Source organism: Scyliorhinus canicula, chromosome 29 (genome assembly GCF_902713615.1).
Source record: "Scyliorhinus canicula chromosome 29, sScyCan1.1, whole genome shotgun sequence".
Taxonomy (NCBI): Eukaryota; Metazoa; Chordata; class Chondrichthyes; order Carcharhiniformes; family Scyliorhinidae; genus Scyliorhinus; species Scyliorhinus canicula.
In genome coordinates this window covers 15,385,622-15,408,462 of record NC_052174.1, presented here as the reverse complement: position 1 = coordinate 15,408,462, position 22,841 = coordinate 15,385,622, and the positions used below count along the sequence as shown (strand labels likewise).

The 22,841-nt window shown below is 54.3% G+C and overlaps 1 protein-coding gene across 1 annotated transcript in view; it reads left to right on the top strand.

The window, feature by feature from the left end:
- Window positions 1–22,841, top strand: part of dnah2 (dynein, axonemal, heavy chain 2) — a 239,036-nt gene that overhangs the window by 4,060 nt on the left and 212,135 nt on the right. Inside the window, 8 exon segments of the mRNA XM_038786796.1 lie at window positions 738–874; window positions 3,173–3,228; window positions 8,454–8,624; window positions 9,674–9,902; window positions 11,825–11,935; window positions 14,628–14,866; window positions 19,713–19,904; window positions 21,233–21,390. Of these exon segments, the coding sequence (XP_038642724.1) occupies window positions 760–874; window positions 3,173–3,228; window positions 8,454–8,624; window positions 9,674–9,902; window positions 11,825–11,935; window positions 14,628–14,866; window positions 19,713–19,904; window positions 21,233–21,390 (1,271 nt within the window). The 5' untranslated portion in view covers window positions 738–759.

Genomic DNA, 22,841 nt, shown 5'->3' with positions numbered 1-22,841 from the left:
GAGGGAGGGTCAGTGCTGAGGGTCAGTACTGAGGGAGTGCTGCACTGTCAGAGGGTCAGTACTGAGGGAGCCGCACTGTCAGAGGATCAGTACTGAGGGAGTGCTGCACTGTCAGAGTGTCAGTACTGAGGGAGTGCCGCACTGTCAGAGGGTCAGTACTGAGGGAGTGCCGCACTGTCAGAGGGTCAGTACTGAGGGAGTGCCGCACTGTCAGAGGGTCAGTACTGAGGGAGTGCTGCACTGTCAGAGGGTCAGTACTGAGGGAGTGCCGCACTGTCAGCGGGTCAGTACTGAGGGAGTGCTGCACTGTCAGAGGGTCAGTACTGAGGGAGTGCTGCACTGTCAGAGGGTCAGTACTGAGGGAGTGCCGCACTGTCAGAGGGTCAGTACTGAGGGAGTGCCGCACTGTCAGAGGGTCAGTACTGAGGGAGTGCTGCACTGTCAGAGGTGTCTTTGGGACAAGACTTTAGATCGCAGTTCGATCGTTTTATGCTGGAAAATGTGATCATTGCCGGCACATTCTTTGCTAGCATCCTCGCCGGCCTGACTCTCCCCGTTTGTCCCTTTAACCAACGCCATGAAATGTTGGTGCCATTTCCCCGACTTGCTGTGTCTGTGGATGTTGCTGTGCAGCAATTGGCAGCTTTGTAACGGGTGACCACTCTGAAATGAATTAGCGGGCGTCGGCCGCTGCTCAGGACTGCCTCACACTCACCATGCAATGCTCTTTCCCGCAGGAACGCCGTCGAAGCTTCAAGGATGGACAGCCGGAGGAGCTTCTCCTGGCAAACCAGCCACCGGTCATCCTCCCTCTCCATTGGCATGTCAGACCATTCTGGCACCGATTACAGCCATTCGCTGAAGGGAAAAGATGGTGAGGCACTCTGTCATAGCCTGTCTGCCTCATTTAGTGAGAGCGGATACTCGTTCACCCACCAAATCAAGGCTTGCTTTAATTTGTTCTTTTGTATCCTTGTGGCCGATTTAAAAACTTGCCTTGTGTTACGGACAATGGGGGGGGGGGTGGAAAAAAAGAACTGAAACCTTCAATTCCCTTCCCTCAGTGCCCTCAGTCAGTGAGGTTTTGGAGAGGGCTTGAGGTGTGGTTGATTCTTAGCTCTCCAACGTGTTTGAGGTGAATTTAGGAATAACCCTAGCATGGCTTTGGTGAATTTAAATGGGAAATGTTATTTATTCGCATCTTCCCTTCTAAACACTGCCTCCCATCACTCCCTCGGTTAAAATAAGTGCTCCACTTTTACAAATTGTCAACAGAAGAATGCTTCCCAGTTCACACGCGTCGCTTGCTATTGAGAAAACACTCTTGTGGGTCTGGTGAAGAAGGAAATTTGTCCCATATCTGCCACCATTGGGGAGTACACTATGTTTAACAAGACTGAGACTCTATGTTATGGGAGAGATAATTTCCTGCGAGGCACAGCAGGAACGGGTTGGGAGGTTGGAGCGGAGGTGGCTGGTGGATTCCACACTTGAGGTGGACCGTCTGCACACTCTTGCCCCTACACCGGAGTGGCTGACGAGTAGGAAAAAGTTGCGGGCGCGATCTGATTCGCTCTGGGCGGGTAAGGATGTGAGCCAGCTAAAATTGAAGAGGTACCCGGGTGGCTCGAGTAACCGTATTCCATACGGGGGCAGCTGGAGGCGAGCTCTTGACGTGGTTCCCGCCTGGGGGCCTCGGTAACTGCCTCGCTTCTGTTTCTCCCCCTGCAGAATTTACCTCTGGTCTGGTAGTGGTGTCCGCTCTGAGGATTTGGAGGCAGTTTCGACAACATTTTCAGCTCGTCTCCATGTCGTTGTTGGCCTCTATTTGTAGGAATCATCTCTTTGTGCCAGCGGGTTTAGACTCGAAATTCGGGGGAGGGTCTGGAGAGTTTTGGGGACCTGTGTGTGGAAGATTTTTTCTCTGGCTGACGTGGGTGAGGAGAGGATTTCAGATATTTATGGGCAGATTCTGTGATTTTGATGATGTGAAGAGGAAGTGGGAGAGTGAACCGGGTCCGGTTTTGGATGGTGTAGAATGAGGCTCTTCACTTGGTCAATTCTACCTCATGTGCTCGGCTCAGCTTGATCAGTTTAACGTGATGCACAGGATGCATCTGACCACGGCAAGGATGAGTGTTTATTCTCTTGGGGTGGAGGATAAGTGCGAGCGTTGTTCTGGGGGGAGCAGAATCACACCCACGTGTTCTGGTCGTGACCTAAGCTTGAATGAAAGTTCTACGCTTCCTCCTTTAACAGCACGCCAGGGATTCTCGTTATCGAGCTGGAGTTTCGGACTCGCCGGTGCTGCAGACTGGGGTGAAGGCGGGGCTCCTCGCATTTGCCCCATGGATAACCCGGAGGCGAGTTCTCCCGGGGTGGAGATCTCCCACTCCGCCTAGTGCCTCGGCCCGGCTGGGTGACCTGAGAAGGGCAAGGACATCATTCGGGGGTCAGTTGAAAGGTTCTCCTCGAAATGGCAGCCATTCATTTACTTTTCCAAAGATAGAACATAGAACAGTACAGCACAGAACAGGCCCTTCGGCCCTCGATGTTGTGCCGAGCCATGATCACCCTACTCAAACCCACGTATCCACCCTATACCCGTAACCCAACAACCCCCCCCTTAACCTTACTTTTATTAGGACACTACGGGCAATTTAGCATGGCCAATTCACCTAACCCGCACATCTTTGGACTGTGGGAGGAAACCGGAGCACCCGGAGGAAACCCACGCACACAGGGGGAGGACGTGCAGACTCCACACAGACAGTGACCCAGCCGGGAATCGAACCTGGGACCCTGGAGCTGTGAAGCATTTATGCTAACCACCATGCTACCCTGCTGCCCCAAATGTAGCAGATGTAGCCATCGAATTGGCTACACTTCCATCAAGCTGCATAGTGCAGTGTTAAGCACTTTCAGATGCTCTGAGGATGTGATGGGTGCTATAGAGATCCACATCCTACTTTATGTCCATACGCACGCCGACTGCTGCTCCCAGTGACTATCTGAGGGCTGTCCCGGTTGTGTGGGTGCGTTCCACACTGGGTTTTCAGAGTGACTCGGTTTACTGTGGTGTGTTATATTGAGCGTTGAGAGAGTGAATCTTGTCCTGATGTACACCCAGTCTCACACTTTCTTTTATTTTCCCTCTTTTTCCCATGCATAGGATCAACAGAAGACGCCAAGGCCTCTCTGAAATGGCATGCGTTGGACCACAGCCTGGTGAGCATAATAATAGGAGGGCTAGGGAGCAGCTCTGCCTCGTCCGTTCTTAAAGGAGAGATTTGACCTTTTCCTTGGTGGGTGGGGGGTTTTCTCTTGAGAAGAATCCTGCTCTTAATCCACTCCTGGGTTGGCAGGGCTGGAGGAAGTGGGCCCGCATTCTCCTGCATGCACGGTGGTTTGTTCTGGAGCGGCCACTCAGATGTGCCTTCCCCTGTTTCAAGTTGAGTCACTTAATGGAGGGTAGGAGAGAGGGGTTGTGAGGGAGAGAGGCACGGAGGAGGCAATGGGTAATAGGGAAGGGGGTGAGGGAGAGAGCTGAGCAGAGATGGGAGAGGGGAAGAAAGGAGGGGGGTGTGAAGAGAAGGGTGGCGTGTGGTTGGGGAGGGTGAAGAGGGTTAGGAGAGCACAGAGAGGATGGGGGTGTCGGAGGGAGTGGTGAAGAGAAGAAGGAGTGGAGAGGATTGTAGGAGGGGAGGGGGGGGAATGTTCCACCTGTTTTGTGGCACAGTGGTCACGGCGCCAGGGACTCTAGTTCGATTCTCAGCTTGGGTCACTGTCTCCCTGTGTCTGCGTGGGTTTCCTCCGGGTGCTCCGGTTTCCTCCCACAAGTCCCGAAAGACGTGCTGCTAGGTGAATTGGACCTGAATTCTCCCTCAGGCGCCGTAGTGTGGCGACTAGGGGCTTTTCACAGTAACTTCATTGCAGTGTTAATGTGAGCCAACTTGTGACAATAATAAGGATTATTAATTATTATTAGAATGTGCAAGATGGAACTTGAAAAATGAAATTAGGAGAGCATAGAGGGGGCATGAAAGTATACTGGCAGGTAAAATAAAGGAAAATCCTGAGTTTTACAAGTATATTAAGGGTAAAAGGATAAGTAGGGAAAGAGTAGGACCCATTGAGGATCACAGGGGTAATTTGTGTGTGGAGCCGGAGGATGTAGGTAGGGTTCCAAATGAATACTTTGTGTCACTGTTCACTCGTGAGAGGGACAGCGTGGGGAAAGAAATCAGGGAGAAGGATTGTGATAATATTAAAGAGATTAACACAGACAGAGAGGAGGTTCTGAGTGGTCTTGCAGGCTTAAAAGTAGACAAATCTCCAGGGCCATTGAAATGTATCCCAGGCTGTTGAGTGAGGCAAGGGAGGAAATAGCAGGGGACCTGGCAATAATTTACAATTCCTCTTTGGCCACAGGAGAGGTGTCAGAGGACTGGAGGATTGTCAATGTGGTTCCATTATTCAAGAAGGGAGGAAGGGATAGACCAGGAAACTACAGGCCAGTCAGTCTAAACTCAGTGGTGGGGAAACTATTAGAAGTATGTATTTGGAGAGGCAGGGATTAATCCAGAAAAGTCAGCATGGTTTTGTTAAGGGGAGGTCATGTCTGACCAACGTGATTGAAATGTTTTGAAGAGGTGACCAGGGGGGTAGATGAGGGAAATGTATTTGATGTAGTCTACTTGGGCTTCAGCAAGGCTTTTGATAAGGTGCCACATGGAAGACTGATAGCGAAGGTAAGAGCCAATGGCATCCAAGGAAATTTGGCAAATTGGATCCAGAATTGGCTGAGTGGCAGGAAGCAGAGGGGGATGGTCCAGGGGTGTTTTTCTGACTGGAAGCCTGTGTCCAGTGGGGTCCCACAGGGATCAGTGTTGGGGCCCTTGCTGTTGGTAGTTTGACTTAGGCATGAATGTAGGAGGGTTGATCAGTAAATTCACAAATGATGCATTAACTGGTGGGGTGGTAAATAGTGAGGAGGATATGGCCTTCGATTCCAGGAGGGTATAGACAGGCTGGTCAGATGGGCTGATCAGGGGCAAATTAAATTCAATCTGGATAAGTGTGAGGTGATGCACTTGGGCAGGACAAACGAGGAAAGGGAATACATGATAAATGGCAGGGTGCTGGGAAGCACTGAGGATCAGAGAGACCTTGGTTCACGTACACCCGTCCCTTAAGGTAGCAAAGCACATGGAAAAAGAAAAAAAACCCAACAGATAACCCAAACAACAAAAGGGAAAGAGATAGCACCCGCCACATCCCACATACCCATGTACACAGTTCTCCCAACCCCCAATCCAAAATCCCCCCCCCCCCCCCCCCCCCCCCCCCCCCCCAACACACGCTTGGGGGCCTCGCATCCTTCCATTGGAGCAAGATCCTCCGCTGGGCTACTAGGGACGCAAAGGCCAGAACACAGGCCTCTATCGCCTCCTGCACTCCCGGCTCCACTGCCACCCCAGAAATTGCGAGTCCCCAGCCTGGCTCGACCCTGGATCCCACCAACCTCGACACCATCCTTGCTAAAATTGTCCTTCCAAAATTCCCCCAACACTGGGCACGCCCAAAACATATGGGCGTGGTTCGCTGGGCTCCCCGAGCACCTAGCACACCTGTCCTCGCCCCCGGCAAAGTTTAATTCTGATCACAACAGCAATGACATCTATTTATTTAGCCTGTTTAATGTAGTTAAACGTCACAAGCTACCTGCACAGGAGGCGGTGATCGTTCACACTGAGGCACATAAGGCCATATTCGGACTTGGGAGCAAAAAAGCTGACCAAAGGGTTAGGCTTTACGGACTGAGGAAGAGAGAGAGGTGGAGAAGTTGTGAGAGTGAATTCCAGAACTTGGGGTCCAAGGCCCCAATGTGGAGCGATTAAAATCGGGGAGGGGCAGAATAAAAGGAACACAGAGGTCTGCAGGAGCATAGTGTTATGGGCCAGGGTTTAGAGAACCCCAAAGTGTATCATGGAGTTCACCTGACCCACGATTTTTACTAGATTGTAGCATGGGGAGCACACGGCCCACTCTACAGGTGTGGTCCAGCAGAAATGGAAAAGGATTTTTTAAAGCAAAACAATGTTTATTCCATGAACTCCAGTTAACCTTTTCAAAACATAGTGAACATCTTAGCAACCATCAATTCAAATACAACCCCCAAAGAATACAACACAACGTAATCCATAAGCTGTCCTTTTAACATCCATCAGACTTAAAAAAAAATTTTTTTAACAGAAGCCCATCAGGTTAAAGTCACTACTGAGAGCAGTTATTAGTTTTAAATCACCAAAGGATCGATTTACAGTCTTTAGATTACAGAGAGAGAGACTCATACACCTTCTGGCTGTGACTGCAGCTATCCAGCTCTGAAAACAAAACTAAAACACACCCTGCTGCAAGCAGCCTAAAACAAAAGTAAAAAGCTGACAGGCAGCCCAGCGCCACCCACTCTCTGACATCACTGCAGTAATACGCACCCATTTCGTAAAGGTACTCTCACATGACAATAGGAAAAGGAACAAGGCTATTTTACCCAACTTCACACGCTCTATTTCCCTCAGTACCTTTGGTTAACAAAAATCTATCATCCTCAGATTTAAAACTTGCCATCATCCGTGCCAGCTGCCACTCCTGGAAGAAGAGTGAGTGTGAAAGTGTCCCCTAACTTCACTCCCCAAAGGTCTGTCTCTAATCTTTGGACTCTGCAGCCTCCCTGGTCCTAGATTCGCGCTCCAACCAATGGGACTAGTTTCCTCTCTGGCCACCCTATCTGCTCCCCAACAGATTGTGAAAACTTTGATCGAATCACCCCCTTTAACCATGAAGATTCCAAGGAGTGCAATCCAAGTTTGTGGAATGAGAACAGGGAGCGCTGGCAAAACGCAACAGCTCTGGCAGTGCCCGCAGCGGGAGAAACGGTTGACGTTCCGAGTCCGATCTGACTGTTCCTCCGAATCTCTCCTCGTCATTCAACCCTCGGAGGCCCCGGGTGTCAGTTTCAAATCCTTGGGAGGACCGGAGGGAGGAGATTACAGAGATGGGGAGGGCGGGAGGGATTTGAAAATGAGGATTAATTTTAAAATTGAAGTGTTGCCGAACCTTGGGATGACTTGGACTTGGGCGGCATGGTGGTGCAGTGGTTAGCACTGCTGCCTCAGGGCGCCAAGGACCCAGGCTCGATCCCGGCCCCGAGTCACTGTCCGTGTGGAGTTTGCACATTCTCCCCGTGTCTGTGTGGGTCTCACCCCCAGACCCCAAAGTTGTGCAGCGTAGGTGGATTGGCCATGCTAAATTGCTCCTTAATTGGGGAAAAAATAATTGGGTACTCTAAATTTATTTTTAAAAAGGGATGACTTGAACACGTTTCCAGCCAATGATTTAGATTGGAATAAGAAGGCGAGTGGACCGCTGTGCTTTAATCTGAGAGGAATTGAACATAAGAGTGAGGGTGTTACGCGTCGGGAAGGCAGGGCTTTGGCAAAACCACATCTGGAATACCATGAGCAGTTTTGGTCTCCTTATATAGGGAAGGTAGTAAATGCACTGGAGGCAGTCCGGAGGAGGTTCACCAGATCATTAGCGGGAATGAGGGGCTTGTCTTGTGGGGGTAGGTTAGATAGACTGGCTTGTTTCCCCTGGAGCTTCGGCGAGTGAGGGGGTGACGTGATTGGAGTAGATACGATCCTGGACGGTCTGGGCAAGGTGGACATCCAAGGTGGATGTTTCCTCTTGTGGGTGAACCCAGAACTGGGGGACACAGTTTTAAATTGGGTAGGTCACCCTTTTCGGACAAGATGAGGACATTTATTTTTACCTCCGAGGGTTGTGCAACTTTGGAAGTCTGTGCCTCAGAAGGCGGTAGAGGTGGGGGTGGGGGTCACTGAATATTTTCAAGGCGGATATAGATAGATTCTTGTCAGGAAAGGAGAATAAAAGGCGTAGGTGGGAGCATTGGAATTCGAAACGCAAGCAGATCGGCCGTGACCTTATTGAATGGTGGAGCAGGCTCGAGGGGCCGAATGGCCTGAGCCTCCTCCGACTTCGGGTGGAATCGTTTTGTTCAGAAATTTGCAGTCACAGGTCCCGTAAACAATAATGATAGAAATGACCAAGTTAGCTGTGGTATCTGGGTGTGGAGCATCGAACAGGAGCATTTCCACAGCACCATCTCCAGACAACTCATCCAAAGACCCTTCACTGTGCGGCACTCCCTCTCGGCTGTGTGTCAGGGTGTCAACCTGGATTGTACTGGGGTCCCGGAGGAGGGCGGGACCCTTCCAATTCAGTTGGGAAAGTGCTGATCCGCCAATCGGAGCTGGCGTTTCTGAGAGGAGAGTGGGACCCCGGGCCAGGCTCTGCTGCTGCTGCTGCTGCTGGGCGCCGATGTCTAACTCACCACGAGCCAAGTCTCACCTGCTTATTTTCTGTTGCAGAATTACCTCTTCAAGAGTCGGGTGGTTTTGGAGAATCTGCAGCCTGACATGTGGCTGGAGGAACATGAGGACACGATAGACGAGTTCATCCACGATGTGACACAGAGAGTTCTGACTGTGTACATGGATCAGTACCTTGGGCTTCAGGTCCTTCTTGGCACACCCTCACAGGTACGATTCAGCGGGGAGCCATCCAGGCAGACTCTATTCATCAGAACTCCAGCCTGTTCTATCTGTTTAGATCAGGGCTGTTCTGCACATTGACTATGTTTACCTGACTTTCATATACTTTTAAAATATATTTTCTTTCATAAACCTCAATAGAACATACAGTGCAGAAGGAGGCCATTCGGCCCATCGAGTCTGCACCGACCCACTTAAGCCCTCACTTCCACCCTATCCCCGTAACCCAATAACCCCTCCTAACCTTTTTGGACACTAAGGACACTATCATGGCCAATCCACCTAACCTGTATGTCTTTGGACTGTGGGAGGAAACCGGAGCACCCGGAGGAAACCCACGCAGACACGAGGAGAACGTGCAGATTCCACACATATATTCACACTCTTGCTTTTATATACCTCAATATACCATTAAACCAGGAACCTGTTCAGCTCAGTAGGCTGGGCAGCTGGCTCGTGATGCAGAGCGAGGCCAGCAGCGCGGGTTCAATTCCCGTACCGGCTGAGAATTCATGAAGGTGAATTCCATCGACCCTGATTAGATTCCCCCCACACTGAATCTTCTCCAGTCGAGGAATACAAACTTAGTCCGTGCAACCAGTCCTCGGAATTTAACCCTCTTTACCCCGGCATTGCACTGGCCAATCTGCGGGGTGGGGGGGGGGGGGGGGGTCAAGAGGGCATCAATCTCTGTAATTATTTCGCTGGCTGTTAAGGATCCTGGTCTCCAAACTCCTCTGCTCCTCCTCATGTGTGTGAACAATCTGTTTTCCCTTGGTCTAAAGTTAATGACCTCCCAAACCACCACCACCACCCAAACCACCACCACCACCATCAATCAAGCTCCATTACCATAGTTATGCCCGTTTACTGAGTCGTGTGTTGTCATTTAGTGGGCGGATTGTTCCACCCCCCCCCAACTCTCCAGTCCACTCCCCCCCCCCCCCCCCCCCCCCCCCCCACCGCCCGCACGAGCAACCGTTATCTCCACGAGCCCCGTGATCGACTGAACCGTGTCCCCCCCCCTCTCTATGCAGCCCACAGATTATCTCATTTACTTCATCCGCAAAGAGAATACGGACATCGACGTGTCGAGCTTTGTGCATGTGGTGCAGTTTGGGAGTATTCGGGGAGGATACCTGGAGACCTTGCTGAGGCACATGCTGGGAATCTTTGCCCCTCAGTTCATGGAGAGCAAGAAATGGCCCGAGAGCCTCAAGAACAATTTCTCCACGCAACTCCACAAGTTCCTGGCCAGTCTGACAGGTAGCTAGCTACATTTGGATTTTGTTTATTGTCACGTGTACCGCGGTACAGGGAAAAGTATTTTTCTGCGAGCAGCTCAACAGATCATTAAGTACGTGGAAATAAAATAAAATAAAATACATAATAGGGCAACACATGGTACACAATGTAACAACATAACACCGGCATCGGGTGAAGCATACAGGAGTGTAGTGTTAATGAGGTCAGTCCATAAGAGGGCGGGTTTAGGAGTCTGGTGACAGTGGGGAAGAAGCTGTTTTTGAGTCTGTTCGAGCGTGTTCTCAGAGTTCTGTATCTCCTGCCCGATGGAAGAAGTTGGAAGAGTGAGTAAGCCGGGTGGGAGGGGTCTTTGATGATGCTGCCCGCTTTCCCCAGGCAGCGGGAGGTGTAGATGGAGTCAATGGATGAGAGGCAGGTTTGTGTGATGGACTGGGCGGTATTCACGACTCTCTGAAGTTTCTTGCGGTCCTGGGCCGAGCAGTTGCCATACCAGGCTGTGATGCAGCCCGATAGGATGCTTTCTATGGTGCATCTGTAAAAGTTGGTAAGGGTTAATGTGGACATGCTGAATTGCCTTAGTTTCCTGAGGAAGTATAGGCGCTGTTGTGCTTTCTTGGTGATAGCGTCGAAGTGGGTGAACCAGGACAGATGTTTGGTGATGTGCACCCCTCGGAATTTGAAACTGCTAACCATCTCCACCTCGGCCCCGTTGATGCTGACAGGGGTGTGTACAGTACTTTGCTTCCTGAAGTCAATGACCAGCTCTTTAGTTTTGCTGCCATTGAGGGATAGATTGTTGTCGCTGCACCACTCCACTAGCTCCTCATGCCAGTACGGAGAAGGCTGGACAGCCTGGGTTCCCTCTGGTTGCCAGCGTGGAATCATCACATGGCACTCTCACTCTAGACTCTTGAGTCAGTACTGAGGGAGTGCCGCACTGTCAGAGGGTCAGTACTGAGGGAGCCGCACTGTCAGAGGGTCAGTACTGAGGGAGCCGCACTGTCAGAGGGTCAGTACTGAGGGAGTGCTGCACTGTCAGAGGGTCAGTACTGAGGGAGTGCCGCACTGTCAGAGGGTCAGTACTGAGGGAGTGCTGCACTGTCAGAGGGTCAGTACTGAGGGAGTGCCGCACTGTCAGAGGGTCAGTACTGAGGGAGTGCCGCACTGTCAGAGGGTCAGTACTGAGGGAGTGCTGCACTGTCAGAGGGTCAGTACTGAGGGAGTGCCGCACTGTCAGAGGGTCAGTACTGAGGGAGTGCTGCACTGTCAGAGGGTCAGTACTGAGGGAGTGCCGCACTGTCAGAGGGTCAGTACTGAGGGAGTGCTGCACTGTCAGAGGGTCAGTACTGAGGGAGTGCCGCACTGTCAGAGGGTCAGTACTGAGGGAGTGCCGCACTGTCAGAGGGTCAGTACTGAGGGAGTGCTGCACTGTCAGAGGGTCAGTACTGAGGGAGTGCCGCACTGTCAGAGGGTCAGTACTGAGGGAGTGCTGCACTGTCAGAGGGTCAGTACTGAGGGAGTGCCGCACTGTCAGAGGGTCAGTACTGAGGGAGTGCCGCACTGTCAGAGGGTCAGTACTGAGGGAGTGCCGCACTGTCAGAGGGTCAGTACTGAGGGAGTGCCGCACTGTCAGAGGGTCAGTACTGAGGGAGTGCCGCACTGTCAGAGGGTCAGTACTGAGGGAGTGCCGCACTGTCAGAGGGTCAGTACTGAGGGAGTGCTGGGTTTGTGGAGGGGGAGGGGGGGGGGGGGGGGGTGTTGGGTCCTGAAGCCTATTGGGCCACCCAGGCTATTGGCTGGGTGACATTGGTGAACTTTGCGGACTGGATTGGATCTGGCACCCTCTCCATTGGCCCACCACCCATTGCACCGTTAGGGGTGGATTTACACAGCTTTACCCGTGCCCTTGATGTTTTCTCTAGACGCTCGCTACAAGCTGGACGGCCACACGGTCCTCTACATCCCGAGTGAAAGCTTGAACCTGACACCTGAACAGGCAGCAATGGACAAGGAGATGGTGCAGAGACTGGAGAGTGAGTAGAGTTTGCAGCAAGGGTACACTGTGACCATTTTACACTCACCATCACCCCCACCCCTCTGCCCAAAACCCTTCACCTCACACGGAACGTTGTGTTTGAAAGGTCTGTGCTCAGTGCTAGCGCCCATCCCTCGTGGCTACTCGAGCTGTTACCGGTGCCTCGTCACAACTGGAGCGTTGAAGTTCTCAGCTCCTTTAATCAAGCAATCGGAAAAGCTTGTTGTTGAATCAGTACCTAGAGGGTTAAATGACTAATCTAATAATCTTTATTGTCACAAGTAGGCTTACATTAACACTGCAGTGAAGTTACTGTGAAAAGCCCCTAGTTGCCACACTCCGGCACCTGTTCAGGTACACAGAGGGAGAATTCAGAATGTCCAATTCACCTAACAGCACGTCTTTCGGGACTTGTGGGAGGAAACCGGAGCACCCGGAGGAAATGCACGCAGATACGGGGGAATGTGCAGGCTCCATTCAGACAGTAACGCAAGCTGGGAATCGAACCTGGGACCCTGGTACTGTGAAGCAACGGTGCTATTCTGCTACTGTGCCGCCCCGGAAGCATCAAGGAGGAATGTTATTTTTGCAGAGGGTTTTTCAGTTGTAGCATGCCCCCACAATGGAATTGAAGGGAAGTGTGGGGGGGAACACAGTATCTATTGATGAACCATCAATCGAACGCGAGACGAGTTGCTGTACAAAAGTTAGGCTTCAATAAGCCAGAAGGGCAGCACGGTAGCATTGTGGATAGCACAATCGCTTCACAGCTCCAGGGTCCCAGGTTCGATTCCGGCTTGGGTCAGTGTCTGTGCGGAGTCTGCACGTCCTCCCCGTGTGTGCATGGGTTTCCTCCGGGTGCTCCGGTTTCCTCCCACAGTCCAAAGATGTGCAGGTTAGGTGGATTGGCCGTGATAAATTGCCCTTAGTGTCCAAAATTGCCCTTAGTGTTGGGTGGGGTTACTGGGTTATGGGGACAGGGTGGAGGTGTTAACCTTGGGTAGGGTGCTCTTACCAGGAGCCGGTGCAGACTCGATGGGCCGAATGGCCTCCTTCTGCACTGTAAATTCTATGATAAGTTAGCCCTGCGGTCGACTACAGTAAATGGACGACCACTGGGCGTTCTGGCTATTTATACCTCGATCTGGAGGCGTGGTTAACTCACTCTCTCGACCAATCGGAGAGCCGTCACATGACTGGTCTCAACCAATCGGTCGAGAGGCACATGACCGACCAGGGCCAATGGTAAGCCGGTGTTCTGCAGACAGCTATGCAAATCATACCACCACATCTATAATGTTTTTTACAGAGTTATTCTTGACACATCAATGTTATCCAATGAAGTGGGGCGGTCCTTGTGATTTTTAATCATATTGGGTGCAGCACTCCTATTTTTTGAGTCTGTGCTCCCGGGAATGTTTCCCTCGGCGCTCGGAGCCCCTCGAACAGCGCTCACCCCCATCCTCGAGCCCCTCAAAGAAACGACTCATTCTGGCCTTGGTGAGGTGCGCCCTAAACCTCGAGCTGGATCAGACTCGGCGTCGCACAGGATGACACAGCATCACCCTGTAGAGGGACTCACTCCACACCTCCTTGTCCAGCATGGGTCCCAGCTCCTCCTCCCATTTCACCTTCACCCCCTCCACTGAGGCTAACCCTATTTGCCTAAATCCATCCATCGGTGACGGGCGCACTCCCCTCTTCCGACCCCAGACAGGATAGAATCCTATCCAGTAAGGTTGAAGACGGCGCCACTGGAAATGTTGGTAACGTCCGTTGAACAAAATTTCAAATCTGAAGGTCCCTCAACGCAACTGAGTTCAAGGGTCTGACTTTCTCTTTCAGCTCCTCCAGGCTGTCAAACCGCCCCTCCAAAAATAAATCCCTCCCTCTCTCCAGCCCGTTCCCCTCCCACACCCCAAATGTGGCATCCAACCTCGCCGATTCGAACAAGTGGTTCGTACAAATACGGGCCCACCTTGACACTGCCCCAGTTTTGATGGGCTGAATAGGCTGCCCCTGTTTCTGTGCAACAGGCTCGAGGGGCTGATTGGGCACCTCCTGTTTGATGTAACAGGCTCATGAGGGGCTGAATAGGCCTCCTCCTGTTCCTGTGTAACAGGCTCGAGGGGCTGAATGGGCCTCCTGTTCCTGTGTAACAGGCTGGAGAGGGGCTGAATGGGCTTCCTCCTGTTCCTGTGTAACAGGCAGGAGAGGGGCTGAATGGGCCTCCTCCTGTTCCTGTGTAACAGGCTGGAGAGGGGCTGAATGGGCCTCCTCCTGTTCCTGTGTAACAGGCTGGAGAGGGGCTGAATGGGCCTCCTCCTGTTGCTGTGTAACAGGCTGGAGAAGGGGCTGAATGGGCCGCCTCCTGTTCCTGTGTAACAGGCTGGAGAGGGGCTAAATGGGTCTCCTCCTGTTCCTGTGTAACAGGCAGGAGAGGGGCTGAATGGGCCTCCTCCTGTTGCTGTGTAACAGGCTGGAGAGGGGCTGAATGGGCCTCCTCCTGTTCCTGTGTAACAGGCTGGAGAGGGGCTGAATTGGCCTCCTGTTCCTGTGTAACAGGCTGGAGAGGGGCTGAATGGGCTCCAGTTCTGAGGGTACGTGGGAGGAAATGAGGTGAAAGAGGGACAATGCTAACTGGGAGTATCTGACCCTGTTGACCAGGCTCTCTACACTTCACTTTTCAGCGGCTGTCGTTCACTGGACCCGTCAGATTAAGGATGTGCTGAGCGCCCAGGAAGCTGTGGAGACGGGCGAGATTGCGGGACCACTGGACGAGATTGAATTCTGGCGTAACCGCTGTGATGATCTGTCGGGGATCGGCTTCCAGCTGGATAAAGCTGGTGTCAAACACATCCAGTCTATCCTGGAGCTTTCCAAATCCTCTTACATTGCTCCTTTCCTCAAACTAGCCAAGCTTATCCAGGTAAGTCTGCAATGGGCTTTAAGGATTGTCTGATTGCTCGCCTGGTTGTTAATCACCCTGCCAAGCTGGCTGGTTTGATCGTCAGCCTGTGCACGAAACTGAACTCTGTCACGGCAGTGCTGGCTTCGCTGCCTGCACAGTTTCTTTCCCTCCAACTCTGTCCCCCAGGAACCACCCTGCCCAGGGGCTCTGCTGTCCCCAGGGTCCCTGCTGTCCCCCAGAGCCCCCACTGTCCCCCAGAGCCCCCGCTGTCTCCCAGAGCCCCCGCTGTCTCCCAGAGCCCCCGCTGTCCCCCAGGGCCCCCGCTGTCTCCCAGAGCCCCCCGCTGTCTCCCAGAGCCCCCGCTGTCTCCCAGAGCCCCCGCTGTCTCCCAGAGCCCCCGCTGTCTCCCAGAGCCCCCGCTGTCCCCCAGAGCCCCCGCTGTCTCCCAGAGCCCCCGCTGTCTCCCAGAGCCCCCACTGTCCCCCAGGGCCCCTGCTGTCTCCCAGAGTCCCCGCTGTCCCTAGAGCCCCCGCTGTCTCCCAGAGCCCCCGCTGTCTCCCAGAGCCCCCGCTGTCCCCCAGAGCCCCCGCTGTCCCCCAGGCCCCCGCTGTCCCTAGAGCCCCCGCTGTCTCCCAGAGCCCCCGCTGTCTCCCAGAGCCCCCGCTGTCTCCCAGAGCCCCCGCTGTCCCCCAGGCCCCCGCTGTCCCCCAGGCCCCCGCTGTCCCTAGAGCCCCCGCTGTCTCCCAGAGCCCCCGCTGTCTCCCAGAGCCCCCGCTGTCCCCAGAGCCCCCGCTGTCTCCCAGAGCCCCCGCTGTCTCCCAGAGCCCCCGCTGTCTCCCAGAGCCCCCGCTGTCCCCCAGAGCCCCCGCTGTCTCCCAGAGCCCCCGCTGTCTCCCAGAGCCCCCTATGTCTCCCAGAGCCCCCGCTGTCTCCCAGAGCCCCCGCTGTCTCCCAGAGCCCCCGCTGTCTCCCAGAGCCCCCGCTGTCTCCCAGAGCCCCCGCTGTCCCCCAGAGCCCCCGCTGTCTCCCAGAGCCCCCGCTGTCTCCCAGAGCCCCCGCTGTCTCCCAGAGCCCCCGCTGTCCCCCAGAGCCCCCGCTGTCCCCAGAGCCCCCGCTGTCTCCCAGAGCCCCCGCTGTCCCCCAGGCCCCCGCTGTCCCCCAGGCCCCCCACTGTCCCCCAGGCCCCCCGCTGTCTCCCAGAGCCCCCGCTGTCTCCCAGAGCCCCCGCTGTCCCCCAGAGCCCCCGCTGTCTCCCAGAGCCCCCGCTGTCTCCCAGAGCCCCCGCTGTCTCCCAGAGCCCCCGCTGTCTCCCAGAGCCCCCGCTGTCTCCCAGAGCCCCCGCTGTCTCCCAGAGCCCCCGCTGTCTCCCAGAGCCCCCGCTGTCTCCCAGAGCCCCCGCTGTCTCCCAGAGCCCCCGCTGTCTCCCAGAGCCCCCGCTGTCTCCCAGAGCCCCCGCTGTCTCCCAGAGCCCCCGCTGTCTCCCAGAACCCCGCTGTCTCCCAGAGCCCCCGCTGTCTCCCAGAGCCCCCGCTGTCTCCCAGAGCCCCCGCTGTCTCCCAGAGCCCCCGCTGTCTCCCAGAGCCCCCGCTGTCTCCAGAGCCCCCGCTGTCACCCAGAGCCCCCGCTGTCTCCCAGAGCCCCCGCTGTCTCCCAGAGCCCCCGCTGTCCCCCAGGCCCCCCGCTGTCTCCCAGAGCCCCCGCTGTCTCCCAGGCCCCCGCTGTCTCCCAGGGTCCCCGCTGTCCCCAGAGCCCCCGCTGTCTCCCAGAGCCCCCGCTGTCCCCCAGAGCCCCGCTGTCCCCCAGAGCCCCCGCTGTCTCCCAGAGCCCCCGCTGTCTCCCAGAGCCCCCGCTGTCCCCCAGGCCCCCCGCTGTCCCCCAGGCCCCCCGCTGTCCCCCAGAGCCCCCGCTGTCTCCCAGAGCCCCCGCTGTCTCCCAGAGCCCCCGCTGTCTCCCAGAGCCCCCGCTGTCTCCCAGAGCCCCCGCTGTCTCCCAGAGCCCCCCCTGTCTCCCAGAGCCCCCGCTGTCTCCCAGAGCCCCCGCTGTCTCCCAGGGCCCCCCGCTGTCTCCCAGAGCCCCCGCTGTCTCCCAGAGCCCCCGCTGTCCCCCAGAGCCCCCGCTGTCTCCCAGAGCCCCCGCTGTCTCCCAGAGCCCCCGCTGTCTCCCAGAGCCCCCCGCTGTCTCCCAGAGCCCCCGCTGTCTCCCAGAGCCCCCGCTGTCCCCCAGGGCCCCTGCTGTCTCCCAGAGCCCCCGCTGTCACCCAGAGCCCCCGCTGTCTCCCAGAGCCCCCGCTGTCTCCCAGAGCCCCCGCTGTCCCCCAGGCCCCCCGCTGTCCCCCAGAGCCCCCGCTGTCTCCCAGAGCCCCCACTGTCTCCCAGAGCCCCCCGCTGTCCCTAGAGCCCCCGCTGTCTCCCAGGCCCCCCGCTGTCCCCCAGAGCCCCCGCTGTCCCCCAGAGCCCCCACTGTCCTCCCAGAGCCCCCGCTGTCTCCCAGAGCCCCCGCTGTCTCCCAGAGCCCCCGCTGTCCCTAGAGCCCCCGCTGTTTCCCAGAGCCCCCGCTGTCTCCCAGAGCCCCCGCTGTCTCCCAGAGCCCCCCGCTGTCCCTAGAGCCCCCGCTGTCTCCCAGAGCCCCCGCTGTCTCCCAGAGCCCTCACTGTCTCCCAGAGCCCCCACTGTCCCCAGAGCCCCCGCTGTCTCCCAGAGCCCCCGCTGTTTCCCAGAGCTCCCGCTGTCCCTAGAGCCCCCACTGTCTCCCAGGCCCCCCGCTGTCCCCAGAGCCCCCGCTGTCTCCCAGAGCCCCCGCTGTCTCCCAGAGCCCCCGCTGTCTCCCAGAGCCCCCCGCTGTCTCGCAGAGCCCCCCGCTGTCTCGCAGAGCCCCCGCTGTCTCCCAGAGCCCCCGCTGTCCCCCAGGCCCCCCGCTGTCTCCCAGAGCCCCCGCTGTCTCCCAGAGCCCCCACTGTCCCTAGAGCCCCCGCTGTCCCCCAGGCCCCCGCTGTCTCCCAGAGCCCCCTATGTCTCCCAGAGCCCCCGCTGTCTCCCAGAGCCCCCCGCTGTCTCGCAGAGCCCCCGCTGTCTCCCAGAGCCCCCGCTGTCTCCCAGAGCCCCCGCTGTCTCCCAGAGCCCCCCGCTGTCTCCCAGAGCCCCCACTGTCCCCAGAGCCCCCACTGTCTCCCAGAGCCCCCGCTGTCCCCCGTGCCCCCTTTGCCGCAGAAGGCTGTGGAGGCCAAATCACTGAGTGTCTTTAAGACAGAGATAGATAGGCTCTTGATTAATAAGGGGATCAGGAAACCGGACCCGGGTCCCCAGGAGGCCATATTTGGGGTGTTGGAACAGCCGGGATTGGAAACGGGCGCGGAGGCAGATGTTGTAGCCTTCGCCTCGTCAATCGCCCGAAGGCGGATCCTGTTAGGGGGAGATCAACCTCTCCACCTGTGCCCTGTCGTAGCGAGGGGACCTGCTGGCATTCTTAATGCTTGAGAAGGTCAAATTCGAACTGAGGGGAAGGATGGAGGGGTTCTACAATTCATAGGCGTTATTCATTATGCACTTTCGAGAATTGGATCACATCGAACATTAAGGGCGGGGGGAGAGTTGGGAGGAGGGGGGTGGTGTGTGTTAATGGTGACTATGGGTAATTCCTGATTCCTTTTTGTTATTTGTTTATGTTAAAATGCGGGCTGATGTTTGGGGGTTTGGTGGGAGGATGGGATCGTTGTTATTGATGTGGGGATTGATATTACATTCATTACTGATTATTGTTTATTGTTGGTGGGTGTAAATTTGGGAGAAAATGTGGAAAAGGAGGAGAATAAAAATATTTTTTTAAAAATAAGGGGATCAGGGGTTATAGGGAGAAGGCAGGAGAATGGGGATGAGAAGAATATCAGCCATGATTGAATGGCGGAGCAGACTCGATGGGCCGAGTGGCCTAATTTTGGTCCGATGGTCTTGCAGAAGCTCTCAAATCCTCCCAAACCCAGCCCCTATCTCAGAGCAAGTCCGGCACACCCGATACCCCAACCACGGAAAGGTGAACTTTAATTCTCATCTCCCGCTGCGAGGAACTTTTATTGGCGGGCCACAGCCGACCTCTGCAGCTTTCTGCAGCCCCCAGCCTCTGATTTTCATCTTTCACCTTCACAATGATTTACAGCTAGGAGCAGGCGGGCTACCAAGGAAGCCATGGCAAGGAGGTATAATCTTAAAATGTGAGCCAGGGGTGGCCTCAGGAAGCACTGCTTTGTACCAAGGGGTAGTGGAAACCTAGAACTCTCTCCTTGGAAAATTTGCGGATGCTAACGTTTCCGAGTCTGATATCACTGGTAAATGTATCGGTAAGATTGTCAGCGTGTCTGACAAATTGATCAAGTAAATCCGGTGATTTCTTTTCCCCCGGCTGGGCAAAGCACCGTGACAATTAGATCATCACAGTATTCATTTCATTAGATGGTATCAGATTGATGAGACAGTAATGTGGTCCTGATGCAGTTCTTTAAATATGCAATTATAAAAATAACACGACCGTTTAGAGCTTAAAATCGCTGTGCAGTACATTAAGATAAGACTTTCACGGAAGGGTGGCTGAACACTGTCAGTCGTCCCGCCCCCACATTTCACAATCCTCTTGTCAAGCCCCCTCCCCATCTATTGCATCACTGCCCACCTCCGTTAAAACAAAAAAACAATCACCTTCCTCGCCCACTTCTTCTTGCTGCTCCTACTCTGAGTTCAATCCCCCCCTACCGTAAGCCACCTCGGAGAAGATTGCTCCCCACTGACGCCGTGCCAGTTCCGCGTGCGTCGCCCTGTTTCCGCGCCCCCCCCCCCCCCCGCGCCTTTACTGAATTTTGTTTACACTTTGCGTACAGGATGGACGTTCCCAGGCCCAGTCGAACCTCAGCTTCCTGGCCATCCTCACGAGCCCCTGCGCGGAGCTGACCATGCTGAAAGTCAAAGACATCCCAGAGAAGCTGCCTCACATCCTCAGCCTCATCCGTATTATCTGGGTCAACTCCAAGTTCTACAACACCAGGGACCGCATCACCGCACTTTTCCGCAAAGTGAGTAAAATCTGGACTGGGCGTGCCGGCGGGGGAATGGGTCGCGGCCCCACCGGCCAACTCTCTCGCCTCTTGAATCATGACGTTTGTGTGGTTAAAGCCCGGCTTCAGAGGCTCGAGCAGAAAGCCAGGGAAGTCTTGTAACTGAGATTGACAGATTTTGTTCAGGACAAGAATCAATCCCCTTACCCATGGGGCTCTGGAACCCGGGCAGGTAAATGGAGCTGAGATCCAGATCAATCAATATCTAAATGGATGGCAGGGTGCATATGTCCCGGGCGAGAATGAGTGGGTTCTTCCAGGGGGCAGCAGATGTGTGCGGGGCCAGTGAATCACGTTCACATGTTTTGGGGTTGTGAAAAATTGGGAAGATTCTGGGCGGGAGTGTTCGTGGTCTTTTTAAAAAAAATTTAGAGTCGCCAATTATGTTTTCCAATTAAGGGGCAATTTAACGTGGCCAATCCACCTACCCTGCACATCTTTGGGTTGTGGAGGTGAAACCCACACAGACACGGGGAGAACGTGCAAACTCCACACGGACAGTGACCCAGGGCCAGGATTCGAACCCGGGTCCTCAGCGCCGTAGGCAGCAATGCTAACCACTGTGCCACCGTGCTGCCCGTGTTCGCGGTCTTAGCCAGGATAGTGGAGGAGGAGGTGGACCCTTTGGTGCCGATATTTGGGGTTTGAGAGAAGCCGGAGCTCATGGAGAGGAGGAAGGCCGATGTCGTGGCCTTCACCTCTCTGATTGCACGGCGGCGAATTCTACTGGAGTGGTGGTCGGCATCGCCGCCGGGGGTAACAGCTTGGTTGGGTGACCTGTATGACTTCCTGCGGTTAGAGAAGATGAAGCCTCCTGTCTGTAACTGCCTGATATCTTCCCAATAGCAGAGAGGGGAATGTTACAACACATTGAGCCTCTGTATGCTAATTGAAGAGCCAAATTTCAGGATGCTGTTGGGAATACAAAGTTAATTAGCTACATAAGTTAAAGTACCAGATTGTGTAAATAAATTATGTAGATAAAGTATGTGGAGGAATTATGCATGATATGGAAATAGGTTGTGTAAATTTTAGATGGTAATTTAGTTGGATACATTATGCAGTGAGTATGATTATCCAGGCTACGCGCTCTTTAGTTTCAATGAGATTAGTTTTGCATTATTTTGGGCTAATTAGCACCTCGGCATAATGGTTGAAAATGGTCCATGCGGTGAATCACCTTTCGGAGTGCGGGGATTGTGGCAATGTTATTGCCTCCCTCAACCTTGCCGCTCTCATTCTGACCACCAGCCAGGGGACAAACGTGCTCTCCCGTCTCTTTTCAGCTGAGTAATGAGATCATCCGCTTGTGCTCCGGGGAGATTTCACTGGACAGGATATTTGACGGTCACATCAAGTTGAGCAAGGTCACTCTCCACAACTGCATCGCGTGCTGCCAAGCCTGGAAGATCCACTTTGCACGGGCGGCCTCCATTCACACGAGGTGAGGCCCGGTCACATTCTCAGCTCACCTTTTAACACTTTCCCAATTAAGGGGAATTAAGTTTGGCGTGGCCAATCCACCGACCCTGCACCTCTTTTTTGGGTTTTGGGGGTGAGACCCACGCAGACACGGGGAGAATGTGCAAACTCTACATGGACAGTACTCTGCTCACCTGCTATCACAGAGTTTAAACAGTTCGCTGATCTCAGATTCATGTGCCTGTGTGCGTGTATACTTGTGGCTCGTGTGTCTGTGCATGTATACTCGTGTGCTCGTGTGTCTGTGTGCGTGTATACTTGTGGCTCGTGTGTCTGTGCATGTATACTCGTGTGCTCGTGTGTCTGTGTGTGTGTATACTTGTGTGCTCGTGTGTCTGTGTGTGTGTATACTTGTGTGCTCATGTGTCTGTGTGTGTGTATACTTGTGTGCTCATGTGTCTGTGTGTGTGTACTTGTATGTTCATGTGTGCTGTGTGCACTTGTGTGTTCGTGTGTCTGTGCGTGTATACTTGTGTGTATATCCGTGTATACTTGTGTGTCTGTGTGTATATACTTGTGCGTTTGTGTGCGTGTATACTTGTGTGCTTGTGTGTATGTGTGTGTCTACTTGTGTGCTCGTGTGTTTGTGTGCGTGTATACTTGTGTGTTTATGTGCGTCAGCATAAGCTCATAAGAAATAAGAGTAGGAGGAGGCCATTCAGCTCCTCGAGCCTGCTCCGCTATTCAATATGTTCATGGCTGATCTGATTGTGGCCTCAGTTCTGCTTTACTGTCTGAGCCCATAATCCTTGGCTTTTTTGGCGTGTGTGTGAGTGGGGGTGTGTATAGAGGTGTGTGTGTGTGTATCTATATATATATAGTTGTGCACAGTTGTGTTTTATGTTTGCGTGTGTGCGTCTATGTGTGCAGGTGTGTGGGTATAGTTGTTTGCAGGTGCGTCTATGTTTGCACATGTATGTGTGTCTGTGTGCACATGTGTATGGGTGTGTCCAAGTCTATGTTTGCGCATGTGTGTATGTATATTTAGTTTTGCGTATATATAGTTTTGTGTGTGTATAGTTGTGTTTGTGTGCATTGTTGTGTGTCTAGGTTTGTGCTGCGTGCACACAGTTTTGTGTGTGCACAATTTTGTGTGTACAGAGCTTTCTGTTTATATAGTTGTACTTGTGTGTATAGTTGTGTGCAAGTGTGTGTAGGTTTGTGTGTAGGGTGGCATGGTGGCGCAATGGTTAGCACTGCTGACTATGGCGCTGAGGTCCCAGGTTCGATCCAGGCCCTGGGTCACTGTCCGTGTGGAGTTTGCACATTCTCCCCGTGTCTGCGTGGGTTTCACTCCCACAACCTAAAGATGTGCAGGGTAGGCAGATTGGCCACGCTAAATTGCCAAAAAAATAATTAGGTTACGGGTATAGGGTGGATACGTGGGTTTGAGTAGGGTGATCATTGCTCGGC